This window comes from Hypomesus nipponensis, chromosome 7, assembly GCF_054491055.1.
Source record: "Hypomesus nipponensis isolate SF chromosome 7, ASM5449105v1, whole genome shotgun sequence".
Classification (NCBI taxonomy): Eukaryota; Metazoa; Chordata; class Actinopteri; order Osmeriformes; family Osmeridae; genus Hypomesus; species Hypomesus nipponensis.
Window position 1 is genome coordinate 14,650,981 of NC_140367.1, and position 15,815 is coordinate 14,666,795.

At 42.8% G+C, this 15,815-nt stretch overlaps 1 protein-coding gene across 4 annotated transcripts in view; it reads left to right on the forward strand.

Moving 5' to 3' along the window:
* Positions 1 to 15,815, forward strand: part of scube1 (signal peptide, CUB domain, EGF-like 1) — a 210,236-nt gene that overhangs the window by 179,166 nt on the left and 15,255 nt on the right. For all 4 annotated transcript variants that reach the window (XM_084701293.1, XM_084701294.1, XM_084701295.1 and 1 more), the window contains one exon: positions 9,672 to 9,788. In XM_084701293.1, the coding sequence (XP_084557419.1) occupies positions 9,672 to 9,788 (117 nt within the window). The remainder of the gene's footprint in view (positions 1 to 9,671; positions 9,789 to 15,815) is intronic.

A 15,815-nucleotide genomic window follows, 5' to 3' on the forward strand; every position in this document is an offset into this window, starting at 1 on the left:
TTTTGGCTCCAGTTACCTGACGAGTTAATAGTATAATTTACAAAGACCCTTTCATCAACAGACAGCAAGTCATTTGAACGGGTCAAAGAATTAAACCATTACTCTTACACTTGCTGTGCACTATGTCTCTGAGTAACCACTAACCAGACTAACCACTAAAATCATACTAAAACTGGTGACACCCCAACCCCCCTAATTCCATACTAAAACCATCCGCACTCCCCTTTTAAAGCTGGGAGCCTGAAGCAGCCCTATTCTGCTGGGTCTCACCCACCTCTCTTCTTCTATTTATTCCATTTGTTTACTTTGCAGTTAACAGGCTCAGTTATAGCAGAGAATGTCTAATATGGGGAGAACTGCTACTCTCTGGGAACTTCCGGCTTCTGAACTGGTTGCAGTTCCACTCTAGTTCCATAAATGGTGCACACAGGCGAGTGCAGAATGAATGGAGGTCTATGAAGCTATACCCCTCAAAATCCACTTTTCTCAGGATATACATTTTTGTCTAGTAATTTGAATGTTGAATTCGAAAGGAAAAGCAAAAAAATACACACTGCTGGGTGTTAGATTTTTTCTTTTTGTTCTAAAAAGCCTTTTAAAATGTCAATGACGTCATACACATCGTACGGCCAGAGATAATGCTTTCCGGCAAACTCTGCAAGTTCATTTTTTCTCTCGAGGCATCGACAACACAGGTGACAGGTTAGGCTCTCCCTGTCAATACATGTGCTAGAGTTTTGGTTTGCTAATGTTGTTGCTAATGTTGCTAATACTCTGGCATTCTGGTACCGCTTCGGATGCCATCAAGCGGGATCTCTGGTCGTAGCCAGTCCCTCACTAACCAATCAGCATTCATGAGCAGATTGCTTGTGTGTTATGGGCAACAACGACTCACCCTGTAAGAAATCGAAAGGACATAAGTACTTGCTCATTCAACTTTCGACCTATAATCCATGTTGAATTTGCAAAAACTACAATCAAATCTGAGATTACTCAACGACAATCAGGCGAAAGAGAATAATTTAGCACCATAGAAAGATCCCATTCATTTTGCACTTACCCGCGATCACCCCCAGTGGAACTCTGGTGGAACTGCAACCAAATTCGGTACAATGGGGCTTATAGGGAGTGGACAGGCTCTCCGTAGACAGGGTCTGGTTATAGCTACAGATTCTGTGACAGGCTCAGTGAAAGATTCAGTAACAGGCTCAGTAACAGTAAAATGCATTTTCCGTAACAGTAATAGGCTCAATAACAGACCCAGTTGCAGGCTCAGAAATAGGTAAAGTAACAGACTCAGTAACATACTCAGTAACAGGCTCAGTAATACCCTCAGTACCAGACTCAGTAACAAGCTAAGTAACAGGCTCAGTAACAGACTCAGGTACAGACTCAGGTACAGTAACAGGCTTGTTATATACTCAGGGCCTCATTTACTAACAATGGCACAGTTTATGCTGCGTCTGTTTTCCATAATAGGGCCCGCTATGCTTCCTCATTTTGCGTAGTATTCATTAAACCTGACACTCATAAGGCAATCAGCGCATACTCCTGCCTTTAGCGTAATTAGCGCACCTCTAAAAGAGCAAACAATGGGCCTGCATGTATCTGTCATGGATCTTCCTACGGGAAAAAGAAAGCGCAAGCTTAAATTTAGCGACGAGCATGAAGTAACAGCAAACCTGAACATATTACAGGGCAAATAATTTACATTTACATGTAATCATTTAGCAGACACTTTTATCCAAAGCCACTTCCAAGAGAGAGCTTTTCAAAAGTGCATAGGTCAATGATTATAAACAACGAGATAGCCCCCAAAACATTGTGGGTAACGAAAACATGAAGCATACGAACATGAAGAACATCCACACCCTCGGAAAAAATTTGCCTATGCCTTTGCCTTGCTCGGATCACTGCTGCCAGTGAATAAGGTACATTTGTACACACAGGAAAACACACTCCTGGTTTACAGCTGCTTTTAAGGGGCAGAGAAAATAGAGGCACGATCTTACTGGCAGTCTTTGTAAATACCGCAGAATATATAATTGGGAGTTCCACCCAAAAAGGTGGAAGGATATGCGTAAAGTGCGCGTATCCTTCCACCTTTTTGGGTGGAACTCCCACTTTTCCCATGACCCTCCCACTTCCCCCCTGACCCTCCCACTTTCCCCCTGACCCTCCCACTTTCCCCCTGACCCTCCCACTTTCCCCATGACTCTCCCACAAATGCATATTGAAAGCGCAACTTGCCTGTTCTCGCTCATGTGGCAGGCAGTATTGCGATTTTACCCAAGTGTGCCCTGTCTGTAAGTAGCCTGCATTGGTTAAGTCAGTCTTTGTGAACAATTAACGCCTGGAAACAGTCGCAAAGGCCTTGATAAATGAGGCCCTCAGTTCTTAATCCACTTTACATTTACATTTAGTCATTTAGCAGACGCTCTTATCCAGAGCGACTTACAGTAAGTACAGGGACATTCCCCCTGAAGCAAGTAGGGTGCCCCCCGAAGCAAGTAGGGTGAAGTGCCTTGCCCAAGGACACAACGTCATTTGGCTCGGCCGGGAATCGAACTGGCGACCTTCAGATTACTAGCCCTATTCCCTATCCCCTAACCGCTCAGCCACCTGACTCCCTGTAGGAACAGAGTTTTGGGGGCTATCTCGTTGTTTATAATCATTGACCTATGCACTTTTGAAAAGCTCTCTCTTGGAAGTGGCTTTGGATAAAAGTGTCTGCTAAATGATTACATGTAAATGTAAATTATTTGCCCTGTAATATGTTCAGGTTTGCTGTTACTTCATGCTCGTCGCTAAATTTAAGCTTGCGCTTTCTTTTTCCCGTAGGAAGATCCATGACAGATACATGCAGGCCCATTGTTAGACTTTAATCTATGTATGCATGTTACAAGATCCAGCCTGTCCCTCAGTCAACTAGTGTACACTTTTTAACCATTATTTATTAATGTTATCCCATTGAGGGAAAAAAAAACGATTTTGCAAGGGAATCTTCCTACACTTTTTACTACAGTTATGTAGGGTACGGGAGTGTATCTGTGTGTGTGTGTTTGTTTGGCAAGTCCTCTCCTTACAGGTGCTGATCTCACCCCAACAGGTGTCCACTTTTGGCCAGTGAAGCAGAAGGGGGGAGGGGGGGGGTTTATGTAGGTAATAAATGTAATCCTCCTCCTTTCTCCTCAACCTGTTATCAGTTCCCATTATTTTCTCTTTGATCTAATTTTCCATAATTGACTTACTTCCATTTCTTTCTCTCTCTCCTACTTCAACCCTGCCTGACCCAGACTCTGTTCCTCTCAGACAAGGTTCCCGTGATGCTCCTCATCTCACACAATTAACTCCATGTTTGCTGCTGTGTATGTTCCAATCACACATGTCCGTGTTATACAGTGTACCATGATGTGTGTGGGTGTTTAATCCACTCCCTTTGAATGCAAAGCTTGGCAGATGTCAGAGTACCGTGTCTGTGTATGTCTTTCTTTCTGTAGGTGTGTGTTTGTGTGTCTATTCTTCTGCATGTATGTGTTTGTGTGTGTACAAGATGTATGTATTTGTGTGCCCGTGGTTGTGGCTCACCTCACTCAGGCCTCAGGTTAGGGTGGTTCTCCTGCAGCAGTCTTCTGCCATGGCCGGAGCAGCAGCCTCGTGTTATATTTGACACTGCACTCCATGCTTCTCTGAGACACACACATGTGTACACACCACGCAGAAGGATAGACACACAGCGTTTGTTGTCTCCACGCTTCTGCTGCAGTTCACTCTGAAGGCACGGTCCATTGGACAGCACCAGACCCAGACTGATTAAGATAGCTCAGGTGGCAATTGAATCTATCATGAAAAACATGAAAATACAATAGAAAAAACAGAAGGAGTGGTTAATATAGAAGGTTAATATTGTTATTAGGGATTGATGTTCAGTCAATAGAAATGAAGGTATTGAGGGCTGAATCCCAGCTTAACAAAGCCACCATGTGCACAACATATGAGGGAAGGTGTGAAAGGCAAAGGTGGCAACGTACCAACCTCGCCTGAGGAGTCCTAATAAACCTGTCACCCAGGGAAAGATGTGGCCGATGGGAGAGAGTGACGGTCTATATGTGTGTTTTGTGTTTGTGTAAGTCAGAGCAAATTGCGTGATCTCCAGCTGGGGCCTTGCCTGACAGCTGATGTAGGTACCGCAGAGAGAAGATCTTGTCAGCTGTGTCTTCTGCTCTTGGGAGTGTGTATATGCTTGGCCAGATTTACGGTTGGAGGAGTGTGAGCAGATCTGTGTATGTGGGGACCAGAAGTCACCTCAAGAATCGTAAAACAAGGACAATTTGATATTGTGGGGACATTGTTGTGGTCCTCACAAGTTCAAGTGCTACTTCGAGGTGTTTTAGGGGGGTTAGGGTTAGAATTACATTAAGGGTTGGGATTAGGATCTTAGGGATAGTTTTAGGTTGAGGAGCTATGGTTAGGGTTGAAGTTATGATTTTGGGTTACGGTTTAAGAAAAACTGGATTTTGGAATAGGACTGAATAGTGAGTCCCACGAGAATAGTAATACAAACTGTGTATGTTTGTAAACCCCTTGTTTATCTGTCTGTCTCTATAATATCTCTATTCTTCTTCCTAACTGTCAGAGCCACGGTGAAGTCTTAGAAGAAATAATTAGTGCTGTCAAACGATTAAAATATTTAATCGCGATTAATCGCATTAATGTCATAGTTAACTCGCGATTAATCACAATTAATCGCACATTTTTATCTATTCTAAATGTCCCTGATTTCTTTTTGTCCCAATCTTTTTTCAAATTTTAATGCTCTTATCAACATAGAAAAGTGGTTCGGATTGCTTTGTGCAAATATTTTTTTTATTGAAAACAACATTGCAATCGCCTGGCTTTGACGAGGGGGCAGAGAATTCGCATCAGCTGTGTGCTTGGGCATCAAGTGGTATTTCAGACTGGACGTGCTGCGATGATAGCTCAGTTTACAACGACAAAACACACAGATCACTGGTCTTGTCAATAGAACCATTTGGCAACTTTTTAAAAGCAAACTTTCCATTCAGAATCTTATTGGCATCCATTTCGGCATCTCGCGCTCGTCATCCACTCAAAACGTAACGTTAGCCTACTACCAGAGAATGTCTAATATCCGTAAACGGGCTCTGCTACTACTCTTTAGCCAGCTCGCAAGCCAAACGAGTGTTTGGCGTGCCTGTTGTTTTGTTTCCGGTCTAGCTAGATCCGGTGTAGTGTTGTAGTTTTTCTAACGTCGGTAGTTGTTGCAACAGCATGTGAAAAAAACTACAAAGTTTGCTAGGCCAAAAAGAGCGTTAATCGCGCGATAAAATAATTGACGCCGTTAATTGGGGTGTGCTTGCCTTCGGCGAGCACAAACCATTGTTATCTCACATATATATTATTTATTATTTATTGTTTCTTTTCGCCCCCCTAAGGATGCCTCAATATTTGGACTACATAGACAACGGCGATGTCAAAAGGTTCGTCTCGGTAGCGATTGCGTTGGTTGTATTGGGATTTATGTTCCATTGCACGGTTTAAGTAGAAATTACGTTTTTGTGGCAAAAAGTGAAGCTAACGGTGGCTAACTTGCTAGCCACAGTCACTGACGCCACTAACGTCACCAACGTCACGAAAACTCGCGTGACTATCTCTAGCAGAACATTAGTTTCCCATCTGTTAACTTGGGGGATACTAATCTGCAAGGCAGCTGCAGAAACGCCACAAGCAAAGAGGCCAGGGTGATATTTAATCATTTTACTTTGTGGTGTGAAACATAATTGTGAAATGTAATGTACAATATTAGCTGATATTATTAAGTAAGTAGGCCCACATCTACTTTCGGAAACGGTAGTCTACTATTTCACTGAAGCATTAGCATCATGACATTAGCCTCTGTTGCTTGGGCAACACATACTACAGTGGTCATGATGCATCTGTTTTCAATCGTTAAAATAAACATTCCTCACAAATACGTTTTTGTTGTAGGATTTATTTTGACATTAATAAACGATTTGTTGGTGAAATGACCATTACCTGTGGTTTCAAATCAGTGTGGCGGCTCACTGCAACGCTGTAGCCTACCCGAGACACTAATGAGTAGCTAACAAAAACATCTCTTTAGAGATGTTTAGAAAGTCAAACGGCGACGGAACATGTTTGGCTTTCCCCTTACTCAAAAGTTTTTCAATAGGTGAAAGTATCTGACTACTAACCTGAACTTCATTGCCACAGCCTAAACTTTGTCAATGTCAAAACTTTGTCTGTTCATGAAAATAATTAATGTCAGCCTGCTTCAGCCTTGCTTAGCTGTAGGATATACATTTTACTGGGTCTTGCTGCGCTGCTTGATTTATTGAAATTATTATGAAATGTTATGTTTTACTAGCCATTTGCCTTCTTAAGCAAATCACAGTATTTCCCACCCCTCATGGTGTAACTGAGACGACCGTAAATAGCCTAATTCATCTTTCAAGTAATAAGCCCCCGTTGAAGTGTTGAGCAGGAAATTAGCTGGTCTGTAGAGATCTTGGGTTGGTGGTTTTACTGATGCAGAATTCGCTCAAATAAAATCGATAGACGTAACGAGTGGCACATAACGTGAAGTAGGCCTAACATTGCATTTTATTTTGTTTGAGTTTTAATAACTTGTCCAGTGCATCGGGGCAAGTAGCACTAGCCTAAATTGATCTTCCAGACTTGCCGTTAAAAAAAAATGTACTCTTCCCGGACAAGCCTTAGCTACATGGCTAGACTGTTGATCCAGATCAGAATCCATCATATCTTGGACACTCAAAATCAGCGAATCTTGCAGCCAAATCAAGTAGCCTATATTTATAGGCCTTTATATGGCTACAAACTTCTGCTCGGTTTCTAGCTGGCTACTTGTTACCAAGTTACAACTTTGTTGCAGGGGCATTCTTTGTCTACATTGCGAGCTAACAGTGTCCGGTAATTATGTCTATAAATAATGATGTTAAACCGAGACCACTAAGCCCTCAAAGAAAATGTAAGGTCAAAGAAACAAAAGAAAGGTTTGAGGTTACTCTGAAAATTATTAATAAAATAGGCTTCTAATATTAAACTGCTAAATCCTTCTCTAACTAGGCTCCTCTATGATGCATAATGAAACTTAACGTTTTTTAAGTAATCAATAAGCCTACGCTTGCCCTCATTACTCAAATGATGCCGTTCAGGGCGTTCAAGTTACATAATAGGGCGATGATAGGAGGATAATAGGACATAATAGGGCAACCAACAAGTTGTTTATATCTGATTACAATTTAATAAGTTATCTAGCGCTGCATCTTCATGAGCTACATTTGGCCTCCTTCTCTTCCAACCAACCAGTATCACCTCTCCTCCATCTGAGTGATGCATGTCATTTTTACAAACTTATTATCAAGGGAACACAATGGTCAGAACTGTAGTCATACACTTAAATGCTTTTTGAAATATGTAAACACCAGGAGTGTATGGAAAGCTGGGGCAGCCACAAGCACACCCTCACAATTTCCCCAGAAATTGTATGCTCTCTAGTTTGGGTTTGCGTTAACGCCGTTAATAACGCGTTAAACTGACAGCACTAGAAATAATGTGTTTATTTTGTTCATGTGATGAATGTGCTCGAGTGCATGCACATGTGTACTGGAAAGGCAGATATTTTTAGGGAAAAGAGGGGGTGCTGCAGTTTGAGAGCAACTAAAACGACGAGTCAAGTTATTATTGTACACAAATCAATTTTTCCTAAAACACACCTCTCTTCCAGGAAATACTGTGTTGAATTTGGTCTGGTCTAGTTTCAGAAGACCGAGTGAAAACTAGGGTACAATAATAGGTTATGTTACACTATACTGGGTCAAGTTATGATTATACGTTAGGTCAGTAATTGCTTTCTTGCTGAATTCTATGCCACAGTGGTATAGATGGTCAATGATTTGGGCTGTCAATTATTTCTTAGGAGACAGAGTGAGGGTTTACCCTCACTACTCTTCCCAGTGTAGAGAGAGGTTCCTTGTCACGGACACAAACACACCAAAGAAGTGGTAGAAGGGATTAAGAGACGTAAATATGTAGGTGGGGCTGGAGGGGGCAAAGGAGGGGTCTGCTTTGAAGAGGTGTGTGTGTGTGTGTGTGTGTGTGTGTATGTATAGGGTGGGGGTAGTGGGGAGGTATGTCCACATCAATCAGTGTGTTTATGTGTCACGTTGGCATGTCTGGGTTCCTGTGCTTGGGCCTGGCCTAGGGGGCTAAAGCGTGGAGGAGGGGGGCGCAAGGCAGGACTGTACTCACACAGGTCTAATGATAGGGCCCTCCAGGATCTCTATAAATCACTGTGATCCATTACCCCAGCCCTCATAAACACACACACACACTTTGTAAAGCACATACATATATACACAGACACACATACATACATCGTGTACACACATTGTTGAGGCACAGTGAAAACTGCTGCCACAGTAGGCAGCAGTCCATTGTCTTACCCTACAGCACTTATCAGATACGTTCCCTGGAAGATGGAGTACCTCTCCTCTCCTTCCAAACTACTTCTATTGCCCCCATTTCTTCAGTCAAAGAACAAACATAAAGTCTTTAGAACCTCATTAGATCCTCATTTTAATCATCTCAAGGTGAGCAATTATTATATTGCCACCGCAATGTCGGTTTTTGGTTTGCTCACTAGCCTTTTTTTAGCAACCAGGTGTCCATGCTGCATAGTAGGCCATCTGCTGCTTGGCTAGATGGTGTCCATGCCCCCCCCCCCCCCTCCAAAATCCTTGCTTGACGTAAACTTAAGGTTAAATTGAACCGTATAAGGATAAAGTGTTATGTGTCAGGTTTCGCCCCACTCAGCACTACTTGCAGTCTATTGGAGATCTTGGAGCCAGGCTTTACTATGACAACAGTAGGCTGCGCAGGTGAGGTTCAGTCACCGTTTGGAGGTGTTTGCTCAGGGATTAGTTAGGGCAATTTTCACAAGTCTGTGCAAAACTTATCAGTGCCACAAGCAAGCAAGATTTTATAAGGGGGGAGAAAAAAAACACAGTTGCTGTTTCAAGCCCTACCCTTAACTTTTTCAGACCGCAGTTTTCTCTTTACTTATCCTAACCTTTCCATTATTGACCAAATGTTTTCTTGCCGTGTTTTGGAAACTGGGCTACATTTGCTGCAAAATCCATTGAGCAAATCAGCCTCATTTGTTTATTTGTTTCATTTTGTCTGTGCATAGTCTTATTACTTGCTCAAATAATCCTCTATGTTTATGATCTGTCTGTAATGTATTATAACTGTATCTGGACTCTGGTTTTAAACAATCTGTCACTGTACAAGGATAGACATAATTTCATGAGGCTTCTCATGGTGGTTTGAAAATGCTTCATACACACAGACATCCTCCTTGTGTCTGTGTGTTTTGTATTCCCTCTATGCATGTAGCCCTGTCTCAACCCAACTCGTCTCCCCTGTTTTTTGTCTCTTTCTTGGTTCAGGCAGTTCACACTGCTGCTTAGATTTGCATCACGTTAGTGGGTTAGCATCAATGTGTTAACGGGCTTCCCCTCCCCATCCCTACCTCATCCTGCCCCTCCCCCTCTTTTCCTGTCCATTGCTCGCTCTCTCTCTCCCTTTCCCGCCATCCCTTTACCTAGAAACCTGTGCGGTGAACAACGGTGGCTGCGACCGGACGTGTAAGGACACCGCCACAGGGGTGCGCTGTAGCTGCCCTGTAGGATTCACCCTGCAACCCGACGGCAAGACCTGCAAAGGTCAGTGACAGTGTGTTTATGTTTGGGTGGGTCAGTGTGTTTCATTTGACGCGTTGTGCAGTTTGACAAAACTGTTGTTGCAGGGTACAGTATTGGAGCTGAGACAGGTAAAAGGACAGCACTGTATGGTGAACTGTTTGGGTTGTGACATATAGAGCGATTGTAGGGTCACACGGTCAGGGGCTGGTGCTCGTTGACAGAGGCATTTAACGAAGGTGGTTCGTTATCAGAGGCTGGAATGAGAGCCTTCTCAAAAAGATTGGAAGCCAAGACAAACACCATGGCCCGCCTCACTTCCTCTGGCCTGGGGAATGAATGGTCTGTAGCAGTTGTTGTTGTTGCTCTACCTTTCCGTTTCCAGCGTTTTTACTGGTGACGTCCGAGACTGTGGCTGTGCTGCCACCCCTGTAAACAAATGAGATTTGCCTGTGGATTTGCTGTAAACAAACTCACGTGGCACTGAGTCTCTCTTGTTTTGTATGTACCCATGCACCCATTGTCGTGTGTGTGTATGTGAGTGTGTGAATCTGGCGTCACAGTTGGAGAATGTGACATGTAGGTGTGTGAAATACTGTCTATGCCCAGCATGCAGATGGGGCATTGGCAAACTTTGAGCTGTTTGAACAGTGAGGCCCACACTGGTGCTCTGTCTCTCACTCAGACAAATACATGTGTGTATGCTTGCACATAAATGCAAGCATACACACACACACACACACACACAAACACACACACACACAGAGATAGTGCCAACTGGCTACACGTTAGAGAAACACACTGCAGAGTCTCACACAGTATGTTCTGTATCTAACCAGACTGTGTCTATAGTATTACAGAGTAGTAGCAATATACCAGAGTAGAAAAATGAATGTTAATTTTATCCAAGCCCACCGGCTCTCCTGCTCTTGGCTGTCATTCTGTTGCCTTAGACCTACTGTCCATCTGTCCTGTATATATATCTGTCTGTCCATCCGTTCGATGGTAAGCTACCATTGCAGCTTGAAGGATTTCCACCCTCTCTGTCTGTCTATATGTTGCTTTGTGGCCCATCTGACAGCCCCACATTTATGGTGCAGAATAATGAAAAAATCTTTGAAGGTGGAGAAAGGGTAGAGCTGAATGGAGAAGATGGATAGGGCCACAGTCCGGTTGTGTCCCGCCCAGATAATTTAGCTAAGGCAAGCCCATGGGCCCCATAAATCCCACCTGATGGGCCTGATGTTGGCCGAGGGACATCTATCACTCTCCATCCCCTGGTTACCTTGGCAGGAAAACATACTGCCACGCCATTTGCTACTGGTAGGCATGCACTCGCTCACAAAGACACACAAAGCACGCATTCCTTTTACATTCATTCATACACACAGGTATGCACACACACTCACAGATATTGTACACACAAACACACACACTGTAACTCCATTTCACAGTAGCTATTGGGACATGGTTTATTGTGGTGTATAGACTATCGGATCATAGATTTTTAGTGTTTAGTGGTTTTCTGAAACTAGTTGTTAGTGGGGAGGAAAGCGCTTCACTGTGAGGTGGTCTAATTTCTCTCTCCTGTGTGCGTGCATGTGTACGTGCGTGTGTTTAGCGGGGCGCCAGGTCCACAGGGACATGCTCCGTCTGGCCCCTCTAACATAATAATTTCAAAATAAACTATTTAGGACATGTTTAAATCCCCCGAGTCTGATAAACGCTCTTTCATCTGCTCTGACAGACGAGGCAGCTCTCCCTCTCTCCAATGACAGATGCACTGATACAGGAGGTGTTTCACCACAAGGCTCTCGGCGGGTGGAGAGAGAAAGGGGGGGAGAGAGAGGGGGGGGGCGAGTGATTGTGAACCGGTTCCAGATGTTTGATTAGAAGGTGCTTGTCGGGGGGTGGATGAGTTATGAGCGTGTGTTTTAACGTCTGTGTCGTTTGTATGTCTGAGATGGTTAACAATGGCGCAAGCAATATGTGTGCGTTTGTGCAGTGTTTGCTTGTGTCCGCATGTGTGTGTGTGGTCGGTGCAGTGAGACAGAGCTGCTCAGCTGCACATTACTTGTATGGGCACCTTAGACACGTCCTCACTGGCCTGCATTCCTCTCCCTGCGCACACAAACACACATAAAAACACACACTAACAAACTCATAATCCAATCAAACGACCATGAAAACTATAGTACTTATTTAATAGACTGCTATGACTTTGTCATGGAGTCCTTTTCCCAAAACACACACTGTAATCTCTTCTGAAAACCATGCGAATGCCATGGCAGGCTCTTCACATGACTCAGCATCTGGGCATCCCCATGGAAAAAATGAATAAATAATATAAAGAGAGTTGCTGCTCAAGGCTGAAACGCAATGGTTAGCGTCCTTGTTATGATCCGACAATAGAGCCCTTTGAGACAAAGCTAACAGAGGCGCGGGAGGATAACCCTAGAGTAAATACACGCTGGGCTTGGACATGACGTCTGGACACATTAGCCAGTAAACCCAGAGGGGGGTCTTAGCGAAACATAGTGAACTAGACCTCCTCCTCCTCCTTGCAATCCCCCGGTTATTTGGAAAAGTTTGTGTTTCAGTCAGTGCATTCCACTTAATAGCTTTTTTTTACTGTAAATATTTTGTAAAACTACTCACCTTTTTTTCCTGTATGGCTGTTTTTGTCTATCTCTGTCTCCCCAAGCGAGGGAGTGAACCGTATAGCCCTGAGGTGAACTTTACACAGGCTAGTGAAGACTTCCAAATTCTTCTGACCGAGTGATTCTTATCCCCCGGTAAACTGCGTTTTGTGACAATAGGAGCTTTTTTTTTTCAAATTCTCTCCTACTCTTTCTCTCTCTTAAATACTCTCTTTACCTCTCCTCTACCTTTTTTTCTAGCCTCCACTCTCTCTATGTCTCTCTGGGTTTGACCTCATACACCCAGAGGTCATAGGTCATGGGTCAAGATGCACTTCAATATTCTCAATAATCCTTGTTTGTTTAGAACAACGCTAAATAAACAACTACCACTGCTAAATAAATGCTCAACATCGTTGGGTTGACCTAAGGCTGATGTTAATTGGTACCGTAACCCTAAATCTTTGAGAGAGTCTTTACTACTGGAGTTCAACACAGTGCTCAGCTTACACAGAGATGCATTTTTGAACACCAGTTCCAACATCTTCCCAACAACGAGGCAGACAGACATTTATTTAGTAACAGAAACGGACAGCAGGCAAATAAGAAAGGTGATGGCAAGCAAACTGACAGACCGCTAAGTTGACAGGCAGACAAATTGTCAGTCAGGCAGGCACACTTGACAGGCTGGGAGTCAGACAGTCAGGCAAATAAGTACACAGATAGAAGGACAGACCGTTGGGCTAACAGTAAGTCAGGCAGCCAGACAGACAAGTGGGCAGGAAAGCAGGCATGCAAACAAGCAGACAGGCAGCAGTAATACCATGCAATGCCAGGCAAAGACATAGGAAATTCAGCCTTAGGATGGGGTTATTGATCGCAGCGAGAGAAGAGTATTGATCAGGCACTGTTACATGTCTGTCAGGGATTGTGTGTGTGTGTGCTTGTTTGGGTGTGTAACAGACAGACAGACAGGACAAATGAGAAAGCATACTACAGGAAAGAGAGAGAAACTGGACAGGGAATTAAATAACTGTCCTGACCACTGCCCAAAGCAGTATCAGAATCAGCTTTATTTACCAAGTAATTCATTTAACAATGAATTTATTATGGCAGCAAGGTGCATGTGGTAAAAAGTTTTAATTATAAAATATAGAAAATATAAAATGTCTGTTCCTGTTTTCAACAGGATCTAAATAATTTTAACCACTAATTTACAAAGTAAAAATGTAATGTAAGATATAAAGAGTGCAATGTGATTGGTGCATTGTGCAATGTGTATCCACGAGGTGTCTCCACCCTAGATGATTCTCGCAGAAAAACACAGAGAAACTTTCTTGTTCTCTCATGAGCTGCACCTCTCCAACCCCTCCATCCCTCTTTAGCCGACTCTCTTGGCCAGTTCCCTGAATGAGCCCTCTTTCTTTTGACCCCTTTTGCCTATTTTTCGTTTTGTGTCAGGCTAAAAACATTCGTTAAACACTTCTCCTTCCCTCTCTTAGTCTTGTCTGCCTCTATCATTTAAACACACACACACACACACACAGACAGTGCTTTATCATTTCAAGATGTGTGGACATTTTAAAGTATTTATTTAAGCTCAAAGCTTGTTTAAGGGCTATTAAAGGGAATTATATACAGAGTTATTAGGCGCAGGCATCCCCAGTGGCCAGTAAACCTGGTGTGATGTGGTGACTGTGCCAGTGGTCACGGCTGCCAGACTGTCTCTTTCTCTCTATCTCTGTCTCTCTTCCTCCCCCATTTCTCTCTCCTTCTCACCCACTTTCTCTCTCTCTCTCTCTCTCTCTCTCTCTCTCTCTCTCTCTCTCTCTCTACCTCGCTCTATGTTTTTATTCTGTCTCTGCTGGCATTTCTAACATACTGGATACAGTTTTTCTCAATTGCTAAAACACTAAAACACATTGGCTGAACAAAGTTCTCAGTAGCCTGAACTCATGTAGCTAATTGTGCAGTCTTTTGTCAATACCTTAAACCATTTCACATGGTAAAACACTATTTCCAGATCTCACTTAGACTTTTCAGCAAAACTCTAAACACATTCTCATTCTCAAAACTAATTCTGCACTGTAATGCACTTGTCATCCATACTGGTAAACACAAATGGCAACAATCAAATACAAATAGAGAAAACATATAATTGACAAAACACAACCACTCAAAATTGATTTCACTTGTTTCAAATGATGTGACGCAACAAATATAAGCCAGTTCAGAGAGCAAACAGGTTGTTGAAGGTGGGAAAATATTGCTTGTGATGTCGACGGAGTGCTCTGGTCTAACCTAGCCCAAAGACAAGAAGAAACACATGAATCACATGTTTACTCTTTTGATTTTTGTCCCTTTTACGTAGTATTGTATACTGTAATACAGTGCATTGTAGGCTGTATACTGTACAATGAACAAATTGTATGGCCCTGAACATTGTGCTTTCCATTTGCTACAGTAACAGTACTGACTGCTCAGTTGCAGGATCATATCAACAAAGAACAAGAGTGAGTTGTGAGCAGTGAGATGCAGGGTAGAGTACTATATAGGGGTACAGGAGGAGAAAGAACAAAAAAATGCAAAGAGCAAAGCAGAGTAGTAATTTCTGATCAATTTTGAGCTACTATGATAGAACATGTTTTCATTCATCAAAAGACAAAGACGGATAACAATTTGTTTTTAGATAAAAAATGTACTTCTCCCTGAGAACTATATGTTTTGAACTATCTGTTTTCTATTTTTTGGTGTATTGTTTACTGACTGCTTGATAGTGTATATACTTTTTATCACTTTGTTTATGATTTGAAAGCAGTGTTTGATTTTGAGCGTTTTGTAAATTGTGCTTGAAGATGAGGTTTTGTGTTTACAGTTTTGAGATAATTGGTAATTTTTTTAAGAAATGGGTTTTAGCAATCGTGAAAAACTGTAGCAATTGTGAAAAAATGTATTGGATACTGTGGGGAATTACTTGTGTGTCTTTGTATGTGTGAGAGAGTGTGTGTGCAGACAAAGATGCATGTGCGTGTGTGAACCTGGCGGTAGTGTCAGGGACATCCATCCTGTCCTGAAAGATAAAAGATCAGTGCTGTAGTCCGAACTGAAAAGACAGAAGTGACTGATCCGACATCCCTTAGGGGGAGAACAGAGCCACAGAGTGACTGTAGAGAAAGTGAGACAGAGAGAGATAGACAGAGGCAGAAAGGGAGGGCAAAGTAGGGCAAACAAATTGTACAAAGAGTAAGAGAACCTATGTGACAGAGAAAGTTAAACCTGAAATGATGTAATAGGTTCAAGGAGTTCCAGTCATCACCTATCCTCTTCCATCCCCCTTACAAATCCATTCTCCACTATGCTCTGATAGGAGGAAATCCCTTTTAACCCATCCAGATGGAGACCAAACCCCCCC